Raw genomic sequence first — 24764 nt, 5'->3', positions numbered from 1 at the left:
TCTCAGTCCCTGCCACTGAACAACATCCCCACAGCATGATGCTGCCACCACCATGCTTCACCGTAGGGACGGTGCTAGGTTTCCTTCAGACAAGACATTTGGCAAATATTTCAATCTTGGTTTCATCAGACCAGAGAATCTTGTTTCTCATGGTCTGAAAGTCTTTAGGTGCCTTTTGGCAAACTCCAAGTGGGCTGTCATGTGGCTTTTACTGAGGAGTGGCTTCTATCTTAAAGGCCTGATGGGAAGAGAGCTGCAAAGATGGTTATCCTTCTGGAAGGTTCTTCCATCTCCACAGAGGAACTCCAGAGCTCTGTCAGAGTGACCATCAGATTCTTTGTCACCCCCCTTCTCCCCCAATTGCTCAGTTTGGCCGGGTGGCCAGTTCTAGGAAGAGTCTTGGTGGTTCCAAACTTCTTCTATTTAAGAATGATGGAGGCCACTGTGTTCTTGGGGACCTTCAATGCTGCAGACATTTTTTTGTACCCTTCACCCAGATTTGTGCCTCAAAACAATCCTGTCTTGGCGCTCTACGGACAATTCCTTCAACATCATGGCTTGGTTTTTGCTCTGACATGCACAGTAAACTGTGGGACCTTACATTGACAGGTGTGTTTCTTTCTAAATCATGTCCAATCAATTTTATTTACCACAGGTGGACTCCAATCAAGTTGTAGAAATATCTCAAGGATACAGAATACACCTGAGCTCAATTTCAAGTCTCATAGCAAAGGGTCTGAATACTTTTGTAAATTGGTTCTGTTTTTTATTTTTAATACATTGGCTAAACATTCTAAAAACCTGTTTTTTCTTTGTCATTATGGGTTATTGTTTGTAGATTGCTGAGGAACATGTTTAATTTAATCCATTTTAGAATAAGGCTGTAACGTTAAAAAAATGTGAAAAAAAGTCAAGTGGTCTGAATACAGGCACCGTACATATGCATGCGAGTAGCTTATCCTTTTCATTAAATGCAATCTCTTTTGCTCCAGATCTTCAAGCAAAGATTAACTATACTTTAACTCTGGATGTGACCCGCCAAGCTCCAAACTATCGTGCTTATATCCTTCCAAAGATACGGGAGGAAACGAACACTTTTACATTAAGACTTCAAGAGCAATGCTTCTCTCATAACTTCTTTATTGAGGTAGGTTTGAAACTTAGCCCTCCATTTGGGTTTGCCAAAAAGTTATCAATCAAGAAAATGACCAGTATTAGTATAACCTCATGCCCAACAACACAGCGCTCATATACCAAATACTCGAATCTGGCATTCAGATGAGTGAACTTAGTCAGCAAAGTATTTTTAATTTGTCATTATTTGAGCTTGGCTCCAAATCAGAAATAAATGCATAGGCAGGAAAATCTACAGATTATCTATTTTATTTTATTCTGATGATATCTAGTGGGCCATGAGGAGAGTAACTACAATGTTGTTGACTCATCCTTATTTTTCTCCTATCACAGTCATTAATTACTCTATAACTGTTTAAAAGTCACCATTGGCCTCATGGTGAAATTCCTGAGTGGTTTCCTTCCTCTACGGTAACTAAGTTAGGAAGGACGCCTGAATCTTTTTAGTGACTAGGTGGATTGATACACCATTCAGAATGTAATCAATAACTTCACAATTTTTAAATGGACATTCAATGTGTGCTCTTTAAAATTCATCTACCAATAGGAGCCCTTCTTTGCGAGGCATTGGAAAAGCTCCCTGGTCTTTGCGGTTGAATCTGTGCTTGAAATTCACTGCTCGACTGAGGGACCTTACAGATCATTTAATGTGTGGGGTACAGAGAGTGCGTCCATGCAACTTATTATGTGACTTGTTACGCACATTTTACTCCTGAACTTATTTTGGCTTGACATAACAAGTTTTATTTTTTTAACTTATTGACTCAAGACATTTCAGCTTTTCATTTGTCACTGGCCAGGCCAATGACAAAACAAATCTACATTTAATTAAATTACAATTCAGGTTGTAACAACAAAATGTGGATAAAGTCAAATGGTGTGAATACTTTCTGAATGCACTTGGTGACTACCACGACTCAAGATATGACCCAGATGCAGACACAGGAGGCATATAGTACAGTTCTCAGATTATTTATTGTAAACACGGGGCGGGCAAAGGACAGGCAAAGGGCACGTCGAGGACAGACAAGGGTTCGTGATCAGGTCAGAGTCAGGCAGGTTGTTACGATAAACTAGGAGTGGTGGGTGGAATCAGGCGCAGAGAGCAGGGTTCAGTCATTTGTCAAATTTATTCACCAGCGCAACAAATACAGTCACGCCAATACACAGGGCGGATACAAGTTGCCAGTCCAAACAAGAGGACAAAAATAGTCCGGAGAAATAAGACGCAAACAAATAACACCATCCAACACAGAGTAACAAGAAACAAGCCCGCACAAATACCCAGCGGGCATAGTGCCCTTAAATAACCTACAAACAAACCCTAATACAAAACAGGTGTACCCAATTACCCAATAACCAAAAGCAAACCGACGACGACTGCCGAGCACCGCCCGAACAGGAAGAGGCACCATCTTCGGCGAGGTTCGTGACACAGGTACAGGACGGCAGGCAGGTTCGGGGTCAGGGCAGGCAGAGGTTCGTAATCAGGTCAGAGTCAGGCAGGTACAGGACGGCAGGCAGGCTTGGGGTCAGAGCAGGCAGAATAATCAGAACCGGGAACACTAGGCAACATAATTTTTCCTTTTCTGACGGTTATGGTTTCATACTCGCAAAGTAGCCTACAACGTCCCATCTCTCATTGAATTGGACCCACTTTACAGTAGTAACGAGAAACTATCCAGAGCTAGGCTACTGTGTATACGTCTGAATAATCTACTGTAATTTCAAATGTCTCAAGTAAACTACATTTAATTTATAAACATAAAACATAATACATAGTTTCATAACCATTGCAGAATAAATTTCTGGCCACCTTTTCTGTACATGATAGGTTCATATGACGAAGAAGCTTTAGCCTACAACAATACAGCAAACAAGAGCGTTATTGTCACCATAAAAGTTGAATGATGTGCCTTTTTCAGGTGGAGTTTTAGTGCTCTAAGCAGTCAAAAGTATTTTTTTTCGGGATCCAATGAGAGAATAGCAGCTGAAACTTTGGAATGACATACTCTGTGACTATTATGACTATTATGTGGAGTACACATCAAATTGTATCAGCTTTAAGTCTGGGCTTTTATGGCTGTCACATGTCGACAACCTCAAAAGCGTATGCTCATTGGTTTCTCCCCTCTGTCATTACTATACACTCTAAATGATACAGCCATAGAGCCTTGACATGTCAATGTTAACAATATCACAGTAAACCTCTTTTTAGAGGAGTTTGAATGATAAAATGTCTCTGAAGATTCTATTTTTTATAGGCTTGCCCAGAGGACTCCCTCAATGAACTGTCCAATGAACTTGACTTCACATTTGAAGGGTTGCCAACATCTCCTGGTGGCCTCAGCTCTAGCCTTTCCCCGCAGTCTCCGACTGCAACATATCATCCTGTATGTTTCTTCTCTTAACTTTTGACAATAAAAACTGTGTCAAAGTAGATTTGAAATCCCCTTAAAAAAGGCTGGTGTGTGGGTGGACGGGGGGTAAAGATACATCTATATCCTAGTCATTGTGAAGAAGGTAACGTGTTAAGTGAACTTAGTGAACATCTTTCTTCATCCCACAGTTAGGTTTTGAGATCAACTGTGGCGCTGATAACAACTGCATTGACAACCTGAAAGTGGATTTTAATTTCACTAGGTAAGATCACTAGCATTGACTCAGAGCCTTTCTGTTTTTCTACTGGGTAAGATTAAACTTTTTTTTTTAAAGAAGTATTATGATTAGAATGTCGATTAGAGCGTTGCAGCAGCTGACGAGTAAAATGGATGAAGATGAAAATGATGATGAAGATGGATAGGATGATGATGTCAATGATAGTCAAAGGTTGAGGAAAACAAGCATGATGTAATGACAATGAGAATAATTTCTTTATTACTTTTGCCCTCTCTTTCTCACTTTCTCACTCTCAGGAGTTCAGAGGTGAGGGTTGGCATAGATGAGGTGATAAATGTGACAGTGTCAGTCGAAAGCAGGGAAGAGAACTCTTACAACAGCCACGTTATTCTCAAATACCCTGCAGGACTTTCATTCAGGAAGTTCACCATACTCCAGGTAAGAGTACATACAAGGAAGGAGAGGGAGTGAGTAGCTATAAACTCAGTGTTTGAGGGGCAGGAAGGATTTATATTGTGATAGTCATTTCTGTAGGTCCAGTAAATACATTTCCAGTGTTTCATTGGTAATTTCAGTGAACTATTGCCTGAAGTTGACATAAATTGTCATTGTCCTGTCATTGCTCTCCAGGGAAGAGTGGAGTGTAACTCATCAGACAGTGTGGGAAATGTAATGTGGGGACAAAGTGACTGCACCATTGACAAGCCAATCTTCAAAAGCGATTCTAAGGTCTGTCTCACTTACAACATATGTTCATTATTACAATAACAGTAATACAAGACTGTATTGTAATAACATCCCTATTACTTACTAAATAAAACATCCTATTGAACTGTAGAAGCAATCTGTACTCCCTGCAAAATAAAATGTCATTAGGACGTCCACAGAAAGTCAGGAAATGGTTACCAAAAGTTGTCAGGAAATTGTTTCATGGTCCTGTGTAGGTTTTGTCTAGTTCCCGGCTTGTTCCCGGGGATGGCCCTAAATACGTTTTTAGGGACTTCTCAAGATATCATTTTTTCCTGTCATCGGGACATTGTGTGATGGTCACAAAGGAATGTTCTCCCAGGTGACTTTTGTCTAGTTCCCTCCATGTTCCTGGGATGTCATTGAAGGTCAGGTCAGGATGATTTTAGGACGTTCTCAGGACATTCATTGTATCAGTCATCAGGACGTCGCCTGATAGTCCCCCCCCCAAAAAAAGACATTATACCCACCTACCTGGGGATTCACACACTCGTTTCATTACACATCACCCCTAGTTACTGTTGTCGAGCCCATCGAGGCCCTGATTGGTGAACTACTGATCTATTCACAGCTCTTTGTCTGTTGGTAGGTTTAGGGACACCTACACACAAACAGTGCTTTTAACATACAGTGTTTTCAACATATTTGACACACTTTGACATACATGAATACATTGTACATGTTCATTTATACAGTAAGTATTATTCAACATGTCCTCACCTGGCATTTTAACTCACAACCTCTTGGTTCACCGCATTCCGATTGTCCTGCTATGCCACCATGTCTGTGTCAATGACTGATTCCACCTGTATTGCTACAGTTTGCACTTCTAAGTAAATTAAGCATGGTTAAAAATACACTCAAGAAAAACTATTTTATTTATCATAGTGATTCAGGAGTTACATTAAAACAGAGTAATATGCCCCACTAACATTGGACAACTATACAGAAAAGCCACAAATTGCAGAAATAGGTAAATCAAATCGATTAGAGAATAGTCAGATTAACTGATAACTGAAATACCAGTGCCAATGGCACTCTTTTGCTAAGTGCAGAGATGTGTTATAGGGAATAAATGTGTGGGGGACTTCTGAGGATGTCCAGATCTTGTGGTGTAGCAGAAAGATCAGTATATTCCAAATCCAGAGGTTGTGAGTTCAAATCTCAAATGGGGTCATATTGAAATGTAAGTACTCTAAAAGTGATCATGTTATATGTCATTTTATTGTCATTTACATTGTTTTAGCTGAACAGTGTCCCATTTAGCTCAAACACCCTCTCCCATTTCATTACTTAACTTATAAAACAAATGTCCTGGGGATGTCTTGAGGATATCCTTATATTGTCCTCAACAATGTCCTGTTAACTAGACAGAGGTCCCCCAGAAAACGTTCCCTTGGGACCATCACACAAAGTCATAATGATTAGTAAAATGTATGTCCTGAGAATGTAAAAAAAACAAGGTCCTGACATGGTCCTCAGTGACATACTGGTACTGTACCTTACAGGGATCTAGACAAAGGTCCCCCAGAGAACATTCCTTTGGGACCATCAAACAACTTCCTAATGACAGGAAAAATTGCATTACTTGGGAACATACAAAACACATCTTTAGGCTTGTTCTAGTCCCCAGAACAATCCGTGAACTAGACAAAAAAAACTCCAGGGAACCATGACAGTACATTCTAAGAGCATCTTTTAACCATCGTTGGGGACGTCTCCGGAACGAAGATTTTTTTTTTAAAACGGGACCATGACGGAACGTTTTAAGAATGTCCTAAAATCGTTCTTGGTGACATCCCCAGAACAAACTGGGAACTAGACAACACATCCACAGGACCATGCCACATCATCCTTTTCTCCATTTTGTGACATTCTGGGAAATTCGATCAATTATTATTTGAAGGCCAGGACCTGCCTGAAACGTCTCCTTCTGAACATAGACATTGAATGCCCCAAGGATAACGTTCTTTCAGAAACAAATAGGAGCCTATTTGTAAAATATCCTAGTCGTCACCAAAATACCTTTTTTATAACGTTATACTGTGACCAAACCGGGATCTGTACTGAACATCCCTTTATGGTCCCAATGATAACGTAACGTTTTAAAATCCATAGAACGTTCTCAGAACGTCAGTGGGATAACGTCTCACTGAAACCCTAAAAGATAATTTATGGGAATGTCGCCTAATGTCCATATGACATACTTTTTTTGCTGGGCTTCTACAGGAGTCTAAGGTCATATTTTAAATAAACATTGTATTCTCCTTCCCTTCATCTCAGGCTCTCTTAGTAATTTCCTATGGGATTGATAGAAACACTCAATTTGGCCAAATGATGACATTCACTGCAAATGCCTCAAGGTATGTGCGGTACACACTCCGATAAAGCTATCATGTCTTATGATGTTTTGTCTAGCAATATTTGTAGTAACTGCATTACCCCGTCTCATCCTGTTTAGTGGAAATGCACACTCGCCAAAGAGTGAACTTTCCAAAGTGAAAGAGATTGGTGTGAAATACAGCATTTTTGTTGTGATTAAAAGGTATGTGCTATTTAATTTTCATACCATATTTTCCTATATGTGGGTCTAGCTCGTTCTACAAATATAGGGCCTTTTATGTCCCTCAGACATTATTTGTGTATATTTTTTTTAAACACAACATTTTGCAGTTGAATCACGTACATCAATGCTCTAACTCAGGTGTGTAAAACTCAGTTTGCCCTGGGGGCTGCACAAGGTCCGGAGGGTCGCACTGAAAATGTGTTATATGTCCTCACTGTCAAAATTTACAAAAGATAGTCCTTATCCATCGTTTTTGGAATTTCCAATATTCCCTGACTGTCTAGCTTTAATTTCAGGAATTATAAACGAGATGGATACAGTCAATAAACTGTACAAATCAAAGAGGTTTGGTGGCACCTTAATTGGTGAGGACGGGCTCGTGGTAATGGCTGGAGAAGAATGAGTGGAACGGTATCAAACACATGGTTTCTATGTGTTTAATGCCATTCCAATCGCTCCATTCCAGCCATTATTATGAGCCGTCCTCCCTTCAGTAGCCTCCACTGGTATAAATATAGATTGAAGTCTGGGCTCTGGCTGGGCCACTCAAGGACATTCAAAGACTTGTCCCAAAACCACTCCTGCATTGTCTTGGCTGTGTGCTTAGGGTCATTGTCCTGTTGGAAGGTGAACCTTCACCCCAGTCTGAGGCCCTGAGCGCTCTGGAGCAAGTTTTCATCAAGGATCCCTCTGTACTTTGCTCTGTTCATCTTTCCTTCTATCCTGACTTGTCTCCCAGTCCCTGCCGCTGAAAAACATCCCCTCAGCATGATGCTGCTACCACCATGCTTCACTGTAGGGATGGTGCCAGGTTTCCTCCGGACGTGATGCTTGGCATTCAAGCCAAAGAGTTCAATCTTGGTTTCATCAGACTTAGGGCTGTGGCGGTCACGATTTTTGGCCGCCTGTGATTGTCAAGGAAATAACTGTCAGTTTCACGGTAATTGACAGTTAAATAACAGTTAAATAACATAAACAATAACATAAACACATTTAGCATCTCCTTGACTTCCAAGCCACGGACACAGACCTTTGGAACATCTGTTTGAAAAAGTATAATAAATCCATGTAATATAGCCTACACTTTCTCAAGAAATCCATGATTTACTTCAGACAGGTCGAAAGAAACATAATATGAAGAAAATGTAGTCTACTTCAGATGAACAAATCCGTGCAGGATTTCGTTACAAGCATACTCAGTTGTCCTGATGTTAGGTCCTGATCTGGCTATGCCAAATGGCTGTGGGCTTCACTACTTCATTCAGCGGACAGGATTTGCTTAGAATTCCGTGGCATTATTTTATATTATTTTATAGTATAAAGAATACAATTGAGAATAGCTGAATAAAATAGAAAGTATATTTTCTCCAAACTATTTGAGATACATTGTAATGATCTTCGTCTGTTGTTTGTAGAAAGTCAGACCGAAATGCAGCGTGTAGGTTACTCATGACTTTTAATGAAGAAAATACGGTACATGAAATAACTGAAAATACGAAAACAACAAACGAGTGAAACTAATTACAGCCTATCTGGTGACTAACACAAAGACAGGTACAATCACCCACGAAATACAACACGCACTCAGGCTACCTAAATACGGTTCCCAATCCGAGACAACTAGAATCAGCTGACTCCAATTAGGAATCGCCTCAGGCAGACAAGCCTAACTAGACACACCCCTACTAATACACACTCCTAATTAATACAAACCCCAATACGAAATACAACATATAAACCCATGTCACATCCTGGCCTACCCAAATATATAACAAAAACACAAGATACAATGACCAAGGCGTGACATACATGCCGCTATCCTGTGTTGAGCGGTAACAAAGAAATAGGTTGTACTATATCCTTAATTTAGAGTTATTAACAACTTCTTAGGGATCAAATCCCTTTAGCGGGATCGATTTTGACAACATCCAGTGAAATGGCAGAGCGCCAAATTCAAATTAAATTACTATAAATATTAAACTTTCATGAAATCACACATGCATTTCACCAAATTAAAGCTACACTTGTTGTTAATCCAGCCAACGTATCAGATTTGAAAAAGGCTTTACGGTGAAAGCAAACCATGCTATTATCTGAGGACAGCATCCCATCAAACAAAGACAGACAATCATAATTCAACCCGCCAGGCAGGACACAACTCAGAAATAAAGATATAATTCATGCATTTGACGAGCTTCTTCTGTTGGCACTCCAATATGTCCCATAAACATCACAAATGGTCCTCTTGTTCAATTAATTCTGTCAGTTATATATCCAAAATGCCTATTTATTTGGCGCGTTTGATCCAGAAAAACACCGGTTTCAACTCGCGCAACATGACTACAAAATATCTCATAAATTACCTGTAATCTTTGTCCAAACATTTCAAACAACTTTCCTAATACAACTTTAGGTATTTTTTAACGTCAATAATCGATACAAGACGGGATAAACTGTGTTCAATTACCGGAGGAAAACATAGTGAGAAAGCTTTTCAGGTCATGTGCCTCTCTCAAACAGTACACTTCACCCGACCCTTGTTCTGAACAGGGCTACTTCTTCATTACACAAAGGAAAAACATCAACCAATTTCTACAGACTGTTGACATCCAGTGGAAGCGATAGGAACTGCAAGTAAGTGCTTTACAAATCCAGATGCCCCCAAAAGAAGAAATTCCTGGATGGTTTGTCCTCGGGGTTTCGCCTGCAAAATAAGTTATGTTATACTCACAGACATCATTCAAACAGTTCTAGAAACTTCAGAGTGTTTTATATCAAAATATACTAATAATATGCATATCCTAGCTTCTGGGCCTGAGTAGCAGGCAGTTTACTTTGGGCACGCTTTTCATCCGGAAGTGAAAATACCTCCCCCTAGCCTTAAGATGTTTTAATGTATCTTTAGTTGTTCGACAAACGTTGAGCTATATGTTTTAATTTTTAATACATTGTAAGGCTGCATGATGCGACTCTAATGATGATTTGAAAAAAGTTGCTTGAAAGGCATGAGATCCTTCTTTGTTTTTTGTGCGGACTCTAGTCTCTCATTCACAATCTGACAAGCACTTGATAACGCCTCAAATTCCCCGGCTGCATCCCCTTTGTGTGGCCGTAATGCACCCTAAAGAAAACTTGCCTTTTGCGGCCAGTGGCTGTTGTGCCCTTGGCCCGGTGTGATGCATTGTGCCCTTCTCCCTGAGTGCTGCGTACTACGAAGCACCTCTCACTCACATGGCTCTCCGTCATGTCATCGGGTCTTTCTCACAGGCTGCAAGTGAAGACAGACTCATCGGGGACGCAACTGTGTGTGTCCTTATCCAATTCCGAGGTGCAAATTGAAGATATTGGAAGAACTGTCCACATTTGCATTTCGTCAGCCAACAAGATGAGTAGGCCTAACGAACAGCAAAAGCACTAGCCTATGTCAATCTACTATTCCACATAGTACAAAAGTTGACATTCTTTTCTGTGAGGGAAATAAATATGTGACTCAACACCTGGATTTGGTCTTATGTAGCAACATTTTTACATTGTTTTTTACAAAAGTGTTTTACATTGGATAAAAGCAGAGACTCCGAGCTACAAAATGGTATATCATACACTGCATTTGTGAGGAACAATGGGAAATTAATTCTGCTTTGAAAGTTGATAAACTTGTAAACTCACTTTTGAGAAAATGGCCTTCGAATATTTTGGTAACTAGTGAAGATATCTTCTTTGTCTACACCCGTTCAGCATCGTTCACACCCTCTTAAGCTTTAGCCCCACCCATCTCGTTTCGCTGTCGGAGCGTTCAGAGCACACACTTTGTTTACCTCTGGATAACATGAAAACAGCCTAATCAGCTCTGCTAGCAACAATTTCATTACGCTTTTTTGTCTACGTTTACTGACAACGGCCGTATTCAACGGGTGTTGTACACTTTATCTTAAGACATGTAGCTAGCTAGCAAGCTAGTTAAACAATGAACCTAGTTAGGTAAAAAAAAGGTGTAAGATCACACGTCCCATAACATTAGCCAGTTAAACAACAATGAACACAGTGCCAAATCATGTCATGACTATATGCTGGGAATATGCTGGGAGCTAACCAACCAGGTTCAATGTTAGCTAGCTAACATTAGTCTCTAACTAGAAAAGCAAACGGCTCTGAGATACAAATAATAACGTCAGCTTGGGAGCCAGCCAGCTAACGTTAGTTAGCTAGCTAACAGTACAATTTTGCTTGAAATAAACCACTTTCTGTCAAAATTCGAAACGTTTAATATCTGAAAATGTAGCTAGCTATCTTACCTGTATACATCATCATGCATGATGAACGCGTCTCCCTGTCACTAATTCCATGACATGGTTGCCCTTAGTTTGAAGATGTAATTCGGACACAGGTGTTTTCTCCATCTCTTTAGCTATCATACTCTAATTCCAATGATTTCAAAACTTGATCCTCCTGAAAGTTTTGGAGCTCCACTACACTATACATTAAAAAAGTTGAATTCGACAGATTATCAACACAGACGAACCAGCTCAAATAGACAGAAGCCTTCTTTATGGCAGACCAATCCTATAGGGCAGACCAATCCGAACTGCTTTCTCCCCCAATTGCATAGCCTGTAGAAATGTTGTGCAACATGAGCTCATAGGATCTCATGAAGTGTTTGATTAGGTTTTCGATTACATTTGCATTTATGTCAGTGATTAAAGGAATAATAGAGTGCTGAATACAAGATAGTTGGCAAGTTTGGTAGGCTACTAATGACCATCAGCAGCATCAGAGCTTGGAGAAGCCTAATTGCCATGACCAAACGGCCACATGGAATTTAACTGCCTTCATGACTCATGACCGCCAGTGTGGTGGTAATACAGTCAGGAGTGGCTTCCGTCTGGCCACTCTACCATAAAGGCCTGATTGGTGGAGTGCTGCAGAGATGGTTGTCCATCTGGAAGGTTCTCCCATCTCTCCAGAGTTCTGGAGCTCTTTCAGAGTGACCATAGGGGTTCTTGGTCAGCTTACTGATCAAGGTCCTTCTCCCCCGATTACTCAGTTTGGGTCTTGGTGGTTCCAAACTTCTTCCATTTAAGAATGATGGAGGCCTCTATGTTCTTTGGGGACCTTCAATGCTGCAGCGATTGTTTTGTTTGTTGGTACAATTCCCCAGATCTGTGCCTTGACACAATCCTGGTAAAGTAGACCTTACACAGCCTGGAGGTGTGTTGGGTCATTGTCCTGTTGAAAACAAATATCCCACTAAGCCCAAATCGGATGGGATGGCATATCGCTGAAGAATGCTGTGGTAGCCATGCAGTTTAAGCGTGCCTTGAATTCTAAGTAAATCACAGACTGTGTCACCAGCAAAGTACCCCCACACCATAACACCTCCTCCTCCATGCTTCACAGTGGGAAATACACATGTGGAGATCATCCATTCACTAACACCGTGTCTCACAAAGACATGGCGGTTGGAACCCAAAATCTCAAATTCAGACTCCAGACCAAAGGACACATTTCCACCGGTCTAATGTCCATTGCTCGTGTTTCTTGGCCCAAGCAAGTCTCTTATTCATATTGGAGTCCGTTAGCAGTGCTTTCTGTGGAGTAATTCGACGATAAATGCCTGATTCACGCAGTCTCCTCTGAACAGTTGATGTCTGTTATTTGAACTCTGTGAAGCATTTATTTGGGCTGCAATTTCTGAAGCTGATAACTCTAATGAACTTATCCTCTGCAGTAGAGGTAACTCTGGGTCTTCCATTCCTGTCTTCATGAGAGCCAATTTCATGATAGGGCTCAATGTTTTTGTGACTGCCCTTTCTTGAAATGTTCCGTATTGACAGACCTTCCTGTCTTAAAGTAACGATGGACTGTCGTTTATCTCTGCTTATTTGAGCTGTTCTTGCCATAGTATGGAATTTTACCAAATAGGGTTATCTTCTGTATACCACTCCTACCTTGTCACAACACATCTGATGGGCTCAAACGCATTAAGAAGGAAAGAAATTCCACAAATTCACTTTTAAGAAGGCACACCTGTTAATTTAAATGCATTCCAGGTGACTATTTCATGAAGCTGGTTGAGATAATGCCAAGAGTGTGCAAAGCTGGCATCAAGGCAAAGGGTGGCCATTTGTAGAATCTCAAATATAAATTATATTTTGATTCGTTTAACACTTTTTTGGTTACTACATGATTCCATATGTGTTATTTCATAGTTTTGATGTTTTCACTATTATTCGACAATGTAGAAAATAGTATTTAAAAAAAATAAAGAAAAGCCCTTGAATGAGTAGGTGTTCTTAAACTTGTGACCGGTAGTGCATGACTCAGGCTTAATCTAGCCCAGCTGTTCGGAATATTTGTCTTCACTAAATCTTCCCCCCCATTTATTTAGAAATGAGGATTCAACCAGTTATGTTAATTTCACTGCCGGGAAAAATGATTTGCAGAAACATGTGAAACAATCCTTTGAGGTAAGGATAATATACTAATATACAGTATTTATGTATCATTTACTTAATATGTCTGAAATGTATAGCATAAGTTAAAATACCCCCTTCTTTCTCAGGTTGAAAATTATGAAAGAGGCTTCAATCTTACTGTGATAATCAAGGTGCCAATGAAGCTTGGTGACAAAGACATCTGGGCTGATCCAAATGGTATACAGGTGAGAGGAGTGGAAACTATTTTTTAAATCACCTATGCAACTGATAGAAAATAGGAGAATTTAAGCTTTCTGGTATTGTAAACTTTGTCTAATCTCCCAATATTGAGTGAATTACACTCTGTTAAAATGGGATTAAGTGGTGAACAGTGATATTGAAGAGACATTTGCCGTACTTCGTTTAGCAAATTACAATGTGAAAGCAATTGTTTTTTTTACCTTAGACAGAAAAAAAAACATTTGGTTTTAGCTGCCTAGTATTCTAGTTTGGCTCTAGGTTGTCTTGATTTTCAGTGTCTCAAACTTTAAAAATGCCTGGGATTGGTAGATAGTCCATAGTCCACATTCAGTTCTAAAATGTATTACATCGTTTTTTTCCTCATCAATCTACACAAAATACCCCATAATCACTAAGCAAAAACAGTTTTTTTTTTGCAAATGTGTTAACCCCCTTCCCTCCAAATATCACATTTACATAAGTATTCAGAGCATTCACTCAGTACTTTGTTGAAGCACCTTTGGCAGCGATTACAGCCTCGAGTCTTCTTGGGTATGATGCTACAAGCTTGGCGCACCTGTATTTGGGGAGTTTCTCCATTTCTTCTCTGCAGATCATAAGCTCTGTCATGTTCGATGGGGAGCGTTGCTGCACAGGTGTTTTCAGGTCTCTCCAGAGATGCTCGAGGGGGGGGGTTCAAGTCCGGGCTCTGGCTAGGCCACTCAAGAACATTCAGAGATTTGTCACGAAGCCACTCCTGCGTTGTCTTGGCTGTGTGCTTAGCATTGTTGTCATGTTGGAATGAGAACCTTCACCCCAGTCTGAGGTCCTAAGCACTCTGGAGCAGGTTTTCATCAAGGATCTCTCTGTACATTTCTCCATTCATATTTCCCTCGATCCTGACTAGTCTCCCAGTCCCTGCCACTGAAAAACTTCCCCACAGCATGATGCTGCCACCACCATGCTTAAACGTAGGGACGGTGCCAGGTTTCCTCCAGATGTGACGCTTGGCATTCAGGCCAAAGAGTTCAATCTTGGTTTCATAACACCAGATAATCTTGTTTCTCATGGTCTGAGAGTCCTTTAGGTGCAACTCCAAGATGACTGTCATGTGCATTTTACTGCGGAGTGGCTTCCATCGGGCAGCTCTACCATAAAGGCCTGATTGGTCGTGCTAAAGAGATGGTTGACCTTCTCCACATGGTTGTCCTTCTCCACATAGGAACTCTAAAGCTCTGTCAGAGTGACCATCAGGTTCTTGGTCACCTCCCTGACCAAGGCCCTTCTCCCCCGATTGCTCTTGCAAGAGTCTTGGTGGTTCCACATTTCTTCCATTTAAGAATGATGGAAGCCACTGTGAAGTTGGGGATCTTCAATGCTGCAGAAATGTTGTTGATACAATTCCCAAGATCTGTGCCTCGACACAATCCTGTCTCGGAGGGCTACAGACAATTCCTTCGACCTCATGACTTGGTTTTTGCTCTGACATAACATTGTCAAAAGTGGTGCCTGCCCAAATCATGTCCAATCAATTGACTTTACCACAGGTGGATTGCAATCAAGTTGTAGAAGCATCTCAATCATGATCAATGGAAACAGGGTGCATCTGAGCCCAATTTCAAGTCTCATAGCAAAGGGTATGAATAATTATGTAATTAAAGTATTTCTGTTTTTTTAATCATTTGCAAACGTTTCTTAAAACCTGTTTTCACTTTGTCATTATGGGGTATTGTGTGTAAATAGTACTCACAAAACACCAGTCTCAACGTCAACATTGAAGAGGCTACTCCGGGATGCTGGCCTTCTAGGCAGAGTTGCAAAGAAAAAGCCATATCTCAGACTGGCCAATAAAAATATTGAGATGGGCAAACGAACACAGACACTGGACAGAGGAACTCTGCCTAGAAAGACAGCATCCCGGAGTCGACTCTGCACTGTTGATGTTGAGACTGGTGTTTTGCACGTACTACTTAATGAAGCTACCAGTTGAGGACTTGTGAGGCATCTGTTTCTCAAACTAGACACTCTAATGTACATGTCCTCTTACGCAGTTGTGTACCGGCGTCTCCCACTTTCTATTCTGGTTACAGTCTGCTTGTGCTGTTCTCTGAAGGGAGTAGTACACAGCATTGTACACGATGTTCAGTTTACAAGATGGCAATTTCTCGCATGGAATAGCCTTCATTTCTCAAACAAGAATAGACTAACAATTTTCAGAAGAGATGTATTTGTTTCTAGCCATTTTGAGCCTGTAATCAAACCCAGAAATGCTGATGCTCCAGATACTCAACTAGTCTAAAGAAGCACAATTTTATTGCTTCTTTAAACAGGACAAAAGTTTTCAGCTGTGCTAACATAATTGCAAAAGGGTTTTCTAATGATCAGTTAGCCTTTAAAAATAATAAACTTCAATTAGCTAACACAACGGGCCATTGGAACACAGGACTAATGGTTGCTGATAATGGGCCTCGTAAGCCTATGTAGATAGTCCATAAAAAATCTGCCATTTCCAGCTACAATAGTCATTTACAACATTAACAATCTCTACACTCTATTTTTGATCAATTTGATGTTATTTTAATGGACAAAAAATGTGCTTTTCTTTAAAAACAAGGACATTTCTGAGTGACCCCAAACTTCTGAACGGTAGTGTGTGTGTATATATATACAGTTGAAGTCGGAGTCATTATAACTCGTTTTTCAACCACTCCACAAATGTCTTGTTAACAAACTATAGTTTTGGCAAGTTGGTTAGGACATCTACTTTGTGCATGACACAAGTACTTTTTCCAACAATTGTTTACAGACAGATTATTTAACTTATAATTCACTGTATCACAATTCCAGTGAGTCAGAAGTTTACATACACTAAGTTGACTGTACCTTCAAACAGCTGGGAAAATTCCAGAAAATGATGTCATGGCTTTAGAAGCTTCTGATAGGCTAACTGACATAATTTGAGTCAATTGGAGCTGTACCTGTGGATGTATTTCAAGGCCTACCTTCAAACTCAGTGCCTCTTTGCTTGACATCATGGGAAAATCAAACGACATTTCCAAATGCCTGATGGTCCCACGTTAATCTGTACAAACAATAGTATGCAAGTATAAACATGGGACCACACGGCTGTCATACCGCTCAGGAAGGAGACTCATTCTGTCTACAATAGATTAATTAACTTTGGTGCGAAAAGTGCAAATCAATCCCAGAACAACAGCAAAGGATGCTGGAGGAAACAGGTACAAAAGTATCTATATCCACAGTAAAACAAGTCCTATATCGACATAACCTGAAAAGCCGCTCAGCAAGGAAGAAGCCACTGCTCCAAAACCGCCATAAAAAAGCCAGACTACGGTTTGCAACTGCACATGGGGACAAAGATCGTACTCTTTGGAGAAATGTCCTCTGCTCTGATGAAACAAAAATAGAATTGTTTGGCCATATTGACTATTGTTATGTTTGGAGGAAAAAGGGGGATGCTTGCAAGCCGAAGAACACAATCCCAACCGTGAAGCACGGGGGTGGCAGCATCATGTTGTGGGGGTGCTTTGCTGCAGGAGGGACTAGAAACGGGGCCGTGCATTATCATGCTGAAACATGAGGTAATGACAGAGGATGAATAGCACGACAATGGGCCTCAGGATCTCGTCACAGTATCTCAGCATTCAAATTGACATTGATAAAATGCAATTGTGTTCGATTGTCTGTAGCTTATGGCTGCCCATACCATAACCCCACTGTTCCCAACATTGACATTACCAAACTGCTCGCCCACACAACGCAATACACTCGGTCTGCCATTTGCCCAGTACAGTTGAAACCGGAATTCATCCGTGAAGAGCACACTTTTTGCTTTTTGTAACATTTCTGGGATCTTTTATTTCAGCTGATGAAACATGGGACCAACACTAGACATACTGTGTTTATATATTTGTTCAGTGTATAAATGCATTAGTAATGATAAATGCACAAATAGCACAAATATAAAGTAAAGTAAGCACTATGTTCAATCCCAAGAAATTGGATAAAGAAGGTGGATATTGCAGGTTTTAATTCAGTTTTGTGATGATTGGAATTGACAGGAAACTTTTGTGTTTCAGATTCAAGGTTGTCAAAGACACAAGAATGAGGAACCTACTGCCACAGACTTTGTGGACCAGCTGCAGAAAAATCATGCTGTGGTGAATAGTGCTAGCCCATTTCAGTTTTATAATGCTATCCACTTCTATTTGAAATAATATTTCTCAACAACTTCCTGGTATTGCAACTTCCTGGTATTGCAACGGTCACACCTAACACCAACTTGCCTTGAGTGTCACGAACAGTAGCAATGACAGGTTTTCTGCTAATAGATTATTTATTTAACACATAATCTAATGGCTAAACATATATTCTAGCATTTTTTAGATGTTGAAGCCAAGTGTTGTTACAGGTGTTATTACAGATTTTCTGCATCTAGAAATGCTGTTAAATGTAAACAGAATTACATTTAGGTAGTTGCCTGATTCTGTATGAAGGCAAACTTAATTAAGAAAAGGTATTCACAACCTCTTAAAATTTGACTTTTAAAATGCTTGATTTGTGTTACACTTTATAACTTATGAATAACTCATGATAAATTGTCCATAAAGGAGTATAAATGCTTTATAAATTATAATATATGTTATAAATGCTTACCAACTAAAAAGCATATATAAATAGTTGTAATGCTTATTCATGGGTTAATAGTAAATAATGTATTATATTATATTAATGTGTTCGATTGTCATTAGTTCAAAAGTGATCGCAATTATTTTTTCTTCCCCCTATCCTACAGGACTGCTCTGTCGCAAATTGTGGGGTGTTCATGTGCAAAAGCTTCATTCGAAATTTGGATCGTAACTCTTATAACATCACTGGTAACCTCAGCTCTCAATGGATAGAACAGGTATGAAAGGATGGAGGTATGGATAATTGTATACAGTATTTTCCCCCAATGCTAGCTGTGCTAATTTACAGAACATATCTCCTTACCAACGTTCCTCGCTCTTTCTCTCTGCTCTCAGATTGGTCTTGAGTCTGCCCAGTTCAACTTGGTCAGCAGTGCCACTGTAGATTATGACAGAAACCAATACATCTATTATTCTTCGGACTCCAAAAATAACCCACCTATACAAAAGGTAGCCTTTTAGATGTTATCTCCTCAAATCGGGGTTGAGGTCGATTGGAATTGAAATCAGTCAATTCAGGGAGTGAATTTAATTTAAAATCCAAATATGTAAAAACGTTTGGCTTAAACAGCTTCTCCTTTTCAGCTTATTGCAAAGTTATAAAAAAAAAATATATATATATATATATGTTTTACTTATTGAATTGGAATTTCAGTTTACTTCCTGAATTGACTGCCTTCAATTTCAAATTGACTCCAACCCTGCCGCCCAGTAAGATTGATAACTTAATTTAGCTTCAGTTGAAAATACATGCTTTTGTCATCCTCAGATTGAAACTCAGGTGGAGGTGTATCCTGAGGTTAACTTCACAAAGGGGGTCATTGGAGGTGTTGTGGGAGGTCTGCTGCTGTTAGCTTTGATCACAGCTGGGCTTTATAAGGTAATATTCATTACATATTTTGTATAATCAATTTCACTCTCATATGTTGAATATCTACAGTATACTCAAAGGTTTTAATGTACATCACCATTTTATATTAAGTAGTTCTAAAACCAGGGTCGTTTTCATATCCATGTAATGTGCCATGTACAGCATACAATGCCTTCAGAAAGTATTCATACCCCTCAACTCATTCCACATTCTGTTGTGTTACAGCCTGAATTCAAAATTGATTAAATAAAAAAATCTCACCCATCTACACACAATACCCCATATGTGCAAAGATGTTTTTAGATTTTTTTGCAAATGTATTGAAAATGAAATACAGAAATATATAATTTAGTTAAGTATTCACACCCCTGAGTCAATACTTTGTAGAATCACCTTTGGCAGCGATTACAGCTGTGAATCGTTCTGGGTATGTGCAATCAACACGATGGGAGACAGAGAGCACTGTGATAGCCTACATTCAGTTTGCTGAGTAGAGTGTTGGGGGCTATTTTGTAAATGACATCGTCGAAGTTAAGGATCGGTAGGATGGTCAGTTTTATGAGGGTATGTTTGGCGGCATGAGTGAAGGAGGCTTTTTGCGAAATAGCAAGCCAATTCTAGATTTTATTTAGTATTGGAGACACTTAATGTGAGTCTGGAAGGCGAGTTTACAGTCTAGCCAGACACCTAGGTATTTGTAGTTGTCCACATATTATAGGTTAGAACCGTCCAGAGTAGTGATGCTAGTCGGGAGGGAGGGTTGAAGAGCATACACTTAGTTTTTCTAGCATTTAAAAGCATTTGGAGGCCACTGAAGGAGTGTTGTATGACATTGAAGCTCGTTTGGAAGTTTGTTAGCATAGTGTCCAAAGAAGGGCCAGATGTATACAGAATGGTGTCGTCTGCATAGAGGTGGATCAGAGAATCACCAGCAGCAAGAGTGACATTATTGATATATAGAGAGAAAAGAGTCAGCCCGAGAATTGAACCCTGTGGCACCCCCATAGAGATTGCCAGAGGTCCGGACAACAGGCCCTCCAATTTCACACACTGAACGCTCAAGTTGCTGCAGGGGTTGCTGAGATGTTGGCCAGGGTAGGAGTAGCCAGGTTGAAAGCATGGCCAGCCGTGGAAAAATGTTTATTAAAATTATCGATTATCTTAGATTTATCAGTGGTGACATTGTTTCCTATTCTCAGTGCAGTGGGCAGCTGGGTGGAGGTGCTCTCATTATTCATGGACTTTACACTGTCCAAAAAATCTTTAGAATCCGTGCTAAAGGAATCAAATTTCTGTTTGCAAAAGCTAGCCTTAGCTTTCCTAACTGACTGAGTACATTGGTTCCTGACTTCCCTGAAAAGTTGCATATCGTGGGGGCTATTCAAGTGGGCTAGAAAGTGAGCTGCCTTCAGGGGATTTAAGTGTTTGAGAGTGAGTTGGAAGAAGACATTTCATTACGTTTCTAAGAGTTTTCCACACCTGGATTGTGCAACATTTGCCCATTATTATTTTTAAAATTCTTCAAGCTCTGTCAAATTGGTTGTTGATCATTGCTAGACAACCATTTTGATGTCTTGCCATGGATTTTCAAGTAGATTTAAGTCAAGACTGAAACTCTGCCACTCAGGAATATTTAATGTCTTCTTACTAAGCAACTTGTGTATATTTGGCCTTGTGTTTTAAGTTATTGTCCTGCTGAAAGGGGAATTAATCTCCCAGTGTCTGGTGGAAAGCAGCCTGAACCAGGTCTCCACTAGGATTTTTCTTGTACTTAGCTCCATTACGTTAATGTTTTATACTGAAAAAATACCCAGTCCTTAATGATTACACGCATACCCATAACATGAGGCAGCCATCACTATGCATGAAAATATGGAGAGTGGTACTCAGTAATGTGTTGTGTTGGATTTGCCCCCTGAACACTTTGTATACAGGACAAAACGTTAATTGCTTTGCAAAATTATTTTGCAGTTTTACTTTAGTGCCTTGTTGCAAATAGGATGCATGCGTTGGAATATTTGAATTATGTACAGGCTTCCTTCTTTTCCCTCTGTCCTTCACGTTCGTATTGTGTAGTAACCACAATGTTGTTGACCCATCCTGTTTTTTCCTATCACAGCCATTAAACTCTGTAACTGTTTTAAAGTCACCATTGGCCTCATGGTGAAATCCCTGAGGGGTTTTCTACATTCCTGGGTGTATTGATACACCATCCAAAGTTTAATTAATAACTTCACCATGCTCAAAGGGATATTCAGATTGTTTATGTTTACCAATAGGTGCCCTTCTTTGCAAGGCATTGGAAAACCTCCCTGGTCTTTGTGGTTGAATCTATGCTTGAAATTCAATGCTCGACTGAGGGACCTTACAGGTGGGGTACAGATGTGTGTGTGGGGTACAGTGATGAGGTAGTCATTCAAAAATGACTACCTCAAAAATCATGTTAAACACTGCTATTGCACGCATAAATCCATGCAACTTATTATGTGACTTTTGAAGCTAATGTGTAGTCCTGAACTTAATTAGGTCTGCCATAGCAGAGGGGTTAAATAATTATTGACAGAAAACATTTCAGCTTTTAATTTTTTAAATATTGTAAAACAAAAAACATGATTCCACTTTGACATTATGGGGTATTATGTGTAGGCCAGTGACAAAGTAATACATTTTAGGCTATAACACGACAAAATGTGAAAAAAAGTCAATGGGTGTGAATACTTTCTGAAGGCACTGTGTATAGTAGAGTTCTGCTTGAGTCCGTTTTTTGGAGCCACACCCGCCCCACGCCTGCCACAATTCCGATACCCACTCGACACCAGGACAGATTGTTCTCCACGAATCAACCCACCTACAAAGAATTGTTCCGAGAGATTATCTGTGAACCTGCCAAATTGCATCCATTTTTTAAATGTTTTTTTTTAAACTCCAGACAGTAAGCCCATTGATTTTCCTAATTTGTGCATGTTTATTTAATCGTTGGATAAAGGAAACCATACAAATGATTTATTTTTATTTTCACAATGTGGCACATTGATAACTCAATCGCTTTGAGCAATAGCCTGCTTATATAGTGATAGGCTCATCTGCTCCATCCAGCATACCTCCTCATCCAATCAGAGACACGGGCCAGCCAACAACTTGTTTTTGTTTTTATGTTGGGTTATCGTCATCCTGTCCTCTGTTAGTTGGGTAACCAAGTTCAGCTAGTAGCTAGTTCTACTAACCTACTAGGTTTATGTTATTTATTTAGTTGAAAAAGACGATCACTTGCAGGAAAAATGCAGTTTTTTTAGTTTACAACAACTCAAAACCTTTGCAGGCAAAATTGTTTTGGTTATCAAATTGTTTAATTGAAACTTAAATAAAGCATTGCCAGAATTGAATATGGCCTGCAACAATCTTCTAACCTTTGCCAGCCACACCAGTCAAACGCAAATTATATGACCAGCGTATGGTGAATGAAAGTTTCAGTTGTGAACGCCTCTGCACGTGTACAAATTAGAATGTTTCAGCACCAATAATAGACAGTTCCCTACTCCAATGAAACAGTGGGTACCTGGACCGATGCAGGAATCTAATATGTAGTACACATTCTTATACTCTTACTATGCAATAAATTTGCCAAAAAAACTGTTAAATAATGTCATAATCTCTCTCTACACATGTCTCTTTCTCTCAGGCTGGGTTTTTCAAAAGCCAGTTGAAGGAGATGATGCAGAATACAACAGAAGATGGACCAGGGGGTGATGGAGAAGCTGCCTCGCCTGAATAACAGCAAACAATTGGACTTGCTCACTGAATGTGTACAAATATTAAAGAGGAAGTTCAGGATTTTACAACTTCATGTTAGATGGTTCCTCACCGAAAAAGTAGTCTATGGGTCAGGAAAATCAGTAAATCATGGTTCGGTTTTCTTTAAATCTACTACAAACTTCAGCTAACTTGAGCCACTGCTAACAAAAAAACGATGCTCGTGATAGATGCAATCGTGCAATTTAGAAATGTTATCGGCCAAATCAACTACATAGTTGGTTTTTCGTTACTTAATAAACTTTTATTATAATTTATATTTAATTTACTTTTATTATTAATTTATCTTTACCCCCTTACTTCCCTAAATGAAAAAATACACCATGGCCTTTTAACTAGATAATAACTAGCTACCATGCACATAACTAGCTAAGAGCTAGTTATTAATTTGCTCCACAAATGATTCTCATAAAACAATCATCTTTACATCTCCCCTTCCCCCCAAAAAGATAACATTTGGCCAAGACAACATACGACTTTATTTACATATGCATGGAAAATACAATTAGTTTTATATGTATAATATTATAATATCCATTACATAAATATATAATATGGCTAGATTTAATAGTTGTTTAATAGTTTAATAGTTGTTTTCAGATAGTGTGAATGAATAAAACAATACAATTATAATTCAAACACCTCTTTTTTATTAGAAAACCCAAATATTCCTGATATTAGTATAAGAGTATTACCGTTGTCGTACAGTGTTTCAATATGGCAACATACAGTTAAATAAAACTTTAAAATATATTTTTTCAAACACTGTTCTACATTTGTTTATTTGAGGCCATTTGAAGTGATAAAATGGAAGTGATAGGGGGCATGGTTCTATGATAATGCGTGCAGTAAAGGGTGATTTGGCCATTGTAAATCATTTGCACAATTTCCACTATCATTTCCATTGATTGTTAGCTAACAGTGGCTAAAGTTAGCTGAAGTTTAGTGTGTGACCACTGCATTTAAGCTGGTACACCATTGACATTTTAATTTAATTAACATTTTAACTTCCCATTATTACCAAAAAGATGGCCACCGGTCCACCCCTGTTGAATGTTAACTTGAATGGGAATGTCTATTCTATTATCTATATTTCTGTGATTTCAATAGGTTTCCTATGGAAGATTGACAACAGAATTTAGAATAATGGATATTCCCATTCAAGTCAACATTCTTTGATGGGTGGACCTGCAACCATGTTTGTGGTCAACACACCTCTGACCAAGAGGTTGCAAGTTCAAATCCCCACAGCATATATTCATACTTTACATTAAGTGTCCCAGAGCCCTGCTATTTTTATGTTGGTGTTGTCAGATAATCTTACTTTGCCCACCCCCAATGTCATTCCCAGAGACCTGGTCGTGTAGCAGTTAATTCAGGTCACTGGCAACCTAGAGGTTGCAGTAAAAATACAGTAAATATCATCATTTACAAGTTATTTTAGGGCAATAACACCCTAGTAAATTGTATATTTACTGTATGTTTACTGCTACTCAGTAGCCAGTGTTTACTGTAATATATAATAATTATAGATCATTTATAACAGTCTGAGAAACCTTTAACAAAGTGCAGAAATATATTCTCTCCAATAAATCTGTGGCCAATTGTTGCCATGCCCAAAAAGCAGAACATTTCTGGTCACTGGCAACCAGAAG

The 24764-nt window shown here is 39.4% G+C and overlaps 1 protein-coding gene across 2 annotated transcripts in view; it reads left to right on the top strand.

The window, feature by feature from the left end:
• The window catches only part of LOC124048524 (integrin alpha-X-like), a 51733-nt gene extending 27673 nt beyond the window's left edge, over positions 1 to 24060 (top strand). For both annotated transcript variants that reach the window (XM_046369398.1, XM_046369400.1), the window contains exons 17-30: positions 993 to 1147; positions 3399 to 3527; positions 3704 to 3777; positions 4050 to 4191; positions 4384 to 4482; positions 6784 to 6863; positions 6962 to 7045; positions 13452 to 13530; positions 13626 to 13724; positions 17820 to 17900; positions 18536 to 18646; positions 18765 to 18878; positions 19198 to 19308; positions 22979 to 24060. In XM_046369398.1, the coding sequence (XP_046225354.1) occupies positions 993 to 1147; positions 3399 to 3527; positions 3704 to 3777; positions 4050 to 4191; positions 4384 to 4482; positions 6784 to 6863; positions 6962 to 7045; positions 13452 to 13530; positions 13626 to 13724; positions 17820 to 17900; positions 18536 to 18646; positions 18765 to 18878; positions 19198 to 19308; positions 22979 to 23071 (1451 nt within the window). In that variant the 3' untranslated portion in view covers positions 23072 to 24060. The remainder of the gene's footprint in view (positions 1 to 992; positions 1148 to 3398; positions 3528 to 3703; positions 3778 to 4049; positions 4192 to 4383; positions 4483 to 6783; positions 6864 to 6961; positions 7046 to 13451; positions 13531 to 13625; positions 13725 to 17819; positions 17901 to 18535; positions 18647 to 18764; positions 18879 to 19197; positions 19309 to 22978) is intronic.
• Positions 24061 to 24764: the final 704 nt, after the last annotated feature.

The sequence above is a fragment of the Oncorhynchus gorbuscha genome, linkage group LG11 (genome assembly GCF_021184085.1).
Source record: "Oncorhynchus gorbuscha isolate QuinsamMale2020 ecotype Even-year linkage group LG11, OgorEven_v1.0, whole genome shotgun sequence".
In the NCBI taxonomy this organism is placed as follows: Eukaryota; Metazoa; Chordata; class Actinopteri; order Salmoniformes; family Salmonidae; genus Oncorhynchus; species Oncorhynchus gorbuscha.
The sequence above is the reverse complement of the archived record's forward strand: the minus strand, read 5'-3'. Positions and strand labels throughout refer to the sequence as shown.